This window comes from Penaeus chinensis, chromosome 26 (genome assembly GCF_019202785.1).
Source record: "Penaeus chinensis breed Huanghai No. 1 chromosome 26, ASM1920278v2, whole genome shotgun sequence".
Lineage (NCBI taxonomy): Eukaryota > Metazoa > Arthropoda > Malacostraca > Decapoda > Penaeidae > Penaeus > Penaeus chinensis.
Genome location: NC_061844.1, coordinates 16,102,577 through 16,110,076, shown reverse-complemented (window position 1 = coordinate 16,110,076; position 7,500 = coordinate 16,102,577). Strand labels below are relative to the sequence as shown.

Here is a 7,500-nt window from a genome sequence, read left to right as displayed (position 1 = left end):
CAGGTACCTTTAACCCATTCTGTCCTCTCCTCCTTGACCGTCAATTAACAATTCACAGGTGCTGTCAAACACCGTCAAAATAGCCCGGTTATCAGTGCAATTACGAGCTCCTTGCGTGTCTGGGTAAGGACAGAGCAGGTAAAACAGACATCCAATATCTCCGTCGCGGTAAGGCAGACCGATTTCTCAGAATGGGCGGGTGACCTTAGTCTTCTGTCTGTTCTCGGTATTGGACTTCAATTCTTCATGTTGGATTTGTTTGGAGGTTGGATGGGTGGATACGTGGATATCTATATAAGTACGTACAGTCTTACATACGCACTTATATACATATACACATAAATACATTCATACATACATATATGCATAAATACATACATACATACATACATACGCACATACATGCATACAAACATATATACACACAAACATATGCACACCTACATACATACATATATGCATATATACACAAACATATGCACACCTACATACATATATATACATACACATACATACATATACATATACATATATACAAATATACAACCATATATATGTAAATTATATATATGCACACACAAAGGAGTTTCAAAGACTAAAAATGAATATAGTAAGACCCTCTGACACACTCATGCAAAGAGGTCATGACGCTCTACCATCAATCTCCCCACACATCTGCATAAACACGACCTACTTACAAAATAGCACTTATGGCTCCCTTCCACAAAGGTCATTCGTAAAATTACGTCATGCCAAGCTCACCCGATCTCGGAAGAGATTATTAAGAAGAAAAGGAAGCGAAATGTTGACCTATATTCGCCAAACTGTTTTTCTTTTTCTTTCTTTTTTTGAGAATTTTAGTTTTCTTGTTGTTGTTGTTTCGTGATTATTGTAGTTTTGTTGTTGTTGTTTTTGTTATTTTCGTTTTTTTTATTCTTTTGTTGTTGATATTGTTTTGTTTGTTTGTTAGAATTTTACTTCTTTTACATAATTTATTATTATTTCTTATTACTGTACATTTTTCTAATTTTTTGGGGGGAATTATAGGTCTGTTTTTTTTTTTTATTATTATTTTGCCGTTATTATATTTGTTTTATTGTTTATTTTTTTTTTAATTTAGTCGTCTTGTTTTTTTGTGTTTTGTTTTTTTCTTTTTTATTATTGTTGCAATTCTATCATTGTTATTTTCGTTATTATGTTATTGCACATCGTTCCATTACTAAAGTTCACTGTTATAATCGTCCTATTTTTATATAACCTCATCCTCGCCCTCTGTCAGGGGATTCATGAGTGGGTTGGCCATGACCCGGAATCAGCTGACCCACTGGTCGACAAAAGTGGTTATTTAAAGCCTTTCGGGTTGAGTAAAACCAGGCGAGGAAGTATTATATAAATCGACATCCTAAGCACAGGCATGAAATGAGGACGTGGTAATATCGACGATAATGATGATGGAATTCTATTGATTATTCCTGTCATTATCATTATTATTATTATTGTTGGTCTTGATAGTATCATCGTTTTTAACATTATCATTACTATGATTATCGTTATTTTTTATAGTATCATTACCTTAACGTTATCATCATCACCTTTAAGATAATAATCATTATTAACATTGTTGTTATTATCAGTATTAGTATTACTATTATTACTATTATCATAATGATAATAACAGTTATTGCCATTATCATTATTGTTATTTTTGTTACTATCATTACTATTATTATTACCATTATATTATTACCATTATTCATGTTGATGTTATCGTTATCATTATTAGTAGTATTTATATTGTTAATATTATTATAGTTATCATAATTATTCATCATTACCATAATGATTATCATTATCATCATCGCCATTATTATCATTATCATTATCATCACAATCACTATCACCGTCATAAAATCATCCTCACCATCACAATCACCATTATCATCATCATCATACCCATCATCACCATTACTATGCCCACATCATCACAATCATTACCATTATTATCCTCCTCATCATCACCCTCACCATCACATCATCATCACAATCATTATGACCATCATCACCATCACAATCACCATCCTCATCACAATCATTATGACCATCATCACCATCACAATCACCATCCTCATCACAATCATTTTGACCATTAGTACCATCCTCATCATCACAATCACCATCACAACCACCATTACCCTGCTCCTCCTCGCCAACCATCACCCTTTCCTCACCAAAGACACTCCACCAACAGCCCAATTCTCCTGTTATCTCCTTCGCTAAAAATCGTCTTCTATTTCCAGGTTACGGAGCAGCATCGCCGAGAACAACGGAAGGCAAAATGTTCTCCATCTTTTACGGTCTCATTGGGTGTTCTTCAGGGATTCTGTTCTTCAATCTGTTCTTGGAGAGGATCATAACGTTGCTGGCGTTCATTATGAGGTAAGGGTCATCTTGAGAGGATGATTGTTGTTGTTGTGGTTGTTGTTATTGTTGTTGTTGTGTTTGTTATTGCTACTAATATTGCTGCAACTATCGTTATTGTGATTGTTATTGTTATTACTATTATTATTATTATTATTATTATTACTATTATTATTATTATTATTATCATCATCATCGTCATTTTATTTTTCATCTTTTATTATTATCATTATTACTTTTTCCACAACTATCATTATCATTATCATAATCTTTACCAATGTCAATATCAATATTATCATATTATCACAACTATAGCTATCAGTATCGCCTATCTATATGTTATTACATCTCTCTTTTTGTGTCTGTCTGTACATCTCTCTCTCTCACTCTCTCTCTCTCTCTCTCTCTCTCTCTCTCTCTCTCTCTCTCTCTCTCTCTCTCTCTCTCTCTCTCTCTCTCTTTCTCTCTCTCTTCCCTTCTTTCGTTTCTTCCTCCCTGCCTGCCTATTTTTCACGCATGTCCTTTTCTTCCTTCTTCTTTTTCTTCTCATCTTCCTCTTCCTTCCTCCTCTTGCTACCTTCCCCTTTTCATGCTTTTATCTATTCCATCCTTCCACCATCCTTACTTCTTCCTTTTCTCCCTGCTTTGTTTCCTCCCTTTTTCCCCTTCTCCTTTACTCACTTACTCCTTTTCTCCCATCTTTCTTTCACCCTCTTTCTCCTTTCTTCGTCCCATCCTTTTTTACATTCCTTTTCTGTGTCTCTTACTCTCTCTCCCTCCTCCTTTTCAACACCTTATTCGCTCTTCCTTACCTCCTCTCTTCACTTTTTCTCCCCTTTCTTCGTAACTCTTTATCTCGCTTCCTTTTCTCCCCTTTCTTCCTCCTTTCCCCCTTTCCGCCACTTCCCTACTTTCCCATTTCCCCTCTTCCTCACTTCTTCCTTCCCCCTCTTCCTCCCTCGCTCCCTTCCCCACTCCCTTCTTTCCCCCACTTCCCATTTTCCCTCTTCCTCCCTCCCTCCTTTCCCCACTCCCTCCTTTTTCCCACTTCCCATTTCCCCTCTTCCTCCCTCCCTCCTTCCTCCTCTTCCTTCCTCCCTCCTTCCCCCTCTTCCTCTTCTAACGTAAACACTAGAGCAGGGAGAGAGGGGAAGAGAGAGGGCAAAAGCACAAGATTTGGCTCACAATGGAGGCAAAAGCTAGGTGGTGGTGCCCAGCTGATCCACGTGGGGGGGAGGGGGAGAGGGGGGGAGAGGGGGGGAGTCTTTGTGAATATCAAAGGAGGTGGGTTCACTCTCTTTCTCTCTCTTTCTCTGTTTCCTTCTTTCTCTCTCTCTCTTTTTATCCGTTTCCCTTCTCTCTCTCTCTCTCTCTCTCTCTCTTCTCTCTCTCTCTCTCTCTCTCTCTTCTCTTTCGTTCTCTGTCTTTTTCTTTTTCCTCTCTCTCTCTCTCTCTCTCTCTCTCTCTCTCTCTCTCTCTATCTATCTATCTATCTATCTATTTATCTATCTCTCTCTCTCTCTCTCTATCTATATCTTTCTCGTGCTCTCGTTCTTTTGTTTTTACTCGTGTTCTCTTCCTCTCTCTATATTTCCTTCTCTCTCTCTCTCTCTCTCTCTCTCTTTTATTTTCTTTTGTTCTCTTTTTCTTCTCCATATTTTCATATTGTCTTTGCGTGTTACCCTTTCCTTTTTTTCTTTTGCCTAATTATTTCCATCATTATAATTACCTCCGTCATCATTATCATAATCAGTATTGTTATCACTTTGATTCTGAGTCTTATCACCATTCCTATTATGTATCATTGTTTGATTAAATTATGATTTTCATTATCATTTTTGTTATTATTAATATTATTATTGTTATTATTATTAATATTTTTGTTCTTGTTCTTGTTATCATCATTATTATTGTTATTATCATTATAATAATAAGGATTTTTATTATTATCATTATGATAATTATTGTTATTTTTATTGTTATGATCATCACTATTATTATTACACAAAGATGATAATAACGATGTTCTAAGGCAATAATGTCTCAAATTAAACGCATTTTCTCCAACCTAATTTCTTTCTCTCTCTCCCCCTTCCTCCTCCAAACCCACCCCCCCCCCGCCCACCCACTCACCCCGCCCACTCGCTCACCCAATCACCCCGCCCACTCGCCCCGCCCACTCATCCACTCACCCCCCCAGAGCACGCCACGAGAGGAAGCAGCGACAGCGTGCGGCGGCGGCGGCTGCGGCTGCGGCGGCGGCGGGGTCAGACGGCACGACAGAGAACAGCCAGGTTGGAAGACGCGGTTCGCAAGACTCGATGGAGGACTCGAGCCTGGACGCGTGGAAGCCCTCCGTGTACTGGGTCATGTTTTACCTCACCATCGCCAGCGTCATCGTCGCGTTCCTGGGGGCCGTGATGTTCATGGAGGTAAGGAGGGGGGAGGGAGGAGGGGAGGGGGTGAAGGATGGATTGGGGAAGGGTGGCGGGAAGGGAAAGGGAGTGGAAGGGAGGAGGGAAAAGGAGGGAGAGGAGAGGGAGGAAAGGGTGGGAAGGTGAAAAGGAAAGTTGCTTTACCTCACGATAGACGGTGTTATAGTCATGAAGGTAAGTGTTTAGGGGTGGGAGATGGGAAGGGAAGAGGAAGGGTGGGAGGGAAAGCGAAAGACTGAAGGGAGGGAAAGGGAAATGGAGGAAAGGAAAAACGGAAAGGGAGGGAGGGAGGGAGGGAGGGAGGGAGGGAGGGAGTAGGTAAGGGAGGGAGGAAAGGAGTAGGTAAGAAAGGGAGGAAGTAATAATAATAATAATAATAATAATAATAATAATAATAAAGGGAGGGAACAGGAGGAATTAAGCGGGAAAAGAGGGAGGGAAAGGAAGGAAGGGAGATATATGGAGACAAAGAGGGAGAGAGAGAGAGAGAGAGAGAGAGACTGAGAGAGAGAGACTGAGAGAGAGAGAGAGAGAGAGAGAGAGAGAGAGAGAGAGAGAGAGAGAGAGAGAGAGAGAGAGAGAGAGAGAGAGAGAAGAGAGAGAGATTTCGTATCAAATGACATTATTTGCAGTTTAAGATCATAAAAGTTTGCAAATCTGTACATGATATCCTTACTTATACCATCGCCATATCTAAACCTAGCGAGAAAGAAAATTAAACACAACTAAAATGAAATAAGAATGTAACTCTAACGTAGTTTGCGCTCAAAACTCTGTCTTAAACACAATCCCCATTTTCTTTGTTTTGTAAGTTCATGTCGGACAAAAAAAAAAAGAAAAAGAAAAAAAAGGAAAAACAAAATCTGCAGCCTTATGGAAAGAAAACGAGGGAGAGAATTAGAGCGTAAAATGAGTGCCAAAGCGAGAGGGGATTTTTTTTCTCCCCATACAAGTTTCCAGAAGCTGATATTGGGCTCGAGAAAATCATGCATAAATTGTACGGCCTTAAGTAAGGAGGTTAAGCGCAGAATGGAAGATCTCTCATGGCGCAGAAAAATAATAATAATCTTTTTTTTTTCTCTCTCTTTTTTCTCTCTCTTTTTATTAATTATAAAACGGTGACGATGATGCAGTTACATCATTTGATAAGAGAAACTGCCTCATATTGTAAGTATCCTTTTACGAGAAGCGACGCATGGAAATAATAATAATAATAATAATAATAATAATAATAATAATAATAAATAAATAAAAAAAACGGTGAATTCTCTAAATTTATCTTTCGTTCTCTTTTGTACCTGTTTTCTCTCTTTTCTTCTTTTTGTGTGTAACATGACCGTAGTAAGCTGCAGGTTAATGAGACATTCGGTATTTTTAAACGCTAAAAACCACGAGTAAAATGCTGCTTGGCTTAAGGACCGGAAATTTATCGTTAAAATGACGTCATATTTGCTCGAAAATAGATATTCTTTTGGCTTTTTATATGTATAATAGTCGTGGTATTCATGACAGTGATTATTTACTTGTTTGCAAATTTTCGAAGGTATTGTCATAGATAATGATACCAATGATAATGGTAATGATAATAATGATAATGGTAATAGTGTTAATGATAATGATGATAAAATGATGATAATGATAATGATAATGACAACAATAATGACAATAACAATGTAACTTACAATGATAATAACAAGAACAACAACAACAACTATAGTAATAATAATAATAATAATAATAATAATAATAATAATAATAATAATAATAACAATGATAATAATAATGATAATAATAATAATATTAAAAATAATAATAATGATAATGACAACAATGATATCTTAGAATTTGTCGGCATACAAATGCCACGTAACTTTGCGGGGACAATTATGAGCCTTTGAAACTTTTCCATGATAGTGAAACGCGTGTTGTTAAATTATACGATGCTTTCAAAAGTTATATAATAGGTACATTTCCTCGCAATTCATACACTTTATTGAGGTTGTTACCGGACACCGAAACTCTTATGCCAAGAATAAGTTGTAAAGAAGAACGACAGATAATTGTATAATGATGTTGAGAAAATACAAAGAAAAAAAGTAGAGAACTGATAGATAATAATGATTATAACATCACAGAGTTAAAGATACTAAAGGAAATAAAATTTGACTAGTGGAGACAGAAAGAAAGAAAGAGACATAGGTACACAAGAAAATAAATAAAAAAAAACATCACAATACATTATTTAACCACACACACGACACACACACACACATATATATGTGTGTGTGTGTGTGTGTGTGTGTGTGTGTGTGTGTGTGTGTGTGTGTGTGTGTGCGTGTGTATGTGTGCGTGTATCTATTTTTTAAATATATACTATACAACGAAAAGCTGAGATTCAAAATACCTCCCCCCCCTCCCCCAAAACCCACACGGAAACAATTTTTTCTTACCAATCCTCCCCATTACATCCTTATTCTTTTTCTAATCTTTCTTTTCTCTCTTCCCCCATCCAGGTCGAGGAATGGAATTACTCGGATTCTCTCTATTTCTGCTTCATCTCTTTCGCTACCATCGGCTTCGGAGATTTTGTGTCGGCGCAGGTAAGCGGGAAGGGAGGGTGGTAAAAAGAAATTAATATGTAATAAAA

At 37.3% G+C, this 7,500-nt stretch overlaps 1 protein-coding gene across 1 annotated transcript in view; it reads left to right on the top strand.

Annotated features, from left to right (window-relative positions):
* The window catches only part of LOC125039031 (potassium channel subfamily K member 13-like), a 101,632-nt gene that overhangs the window by 85,699 nt on the left and 8,433 nt on the right, over positions 1-7,500 (top strand). The window contains exons 5-7 of the mRNA XM_047632750.1: positions 2,298-2,436; positions 4,619-4,850; positions 7,367-7,453. Coding sequence (XP_047488706.1) covers positions 2,298-2,436; positions 4,619-4,850; positions 7,367-7,453 — 458 coding nt within the window. The remainder of the gene's footprint in view (positions 1-2,297; positions 2,437-4,618; positions 4,851-7,366; positions 7,454-7,500) is intronic.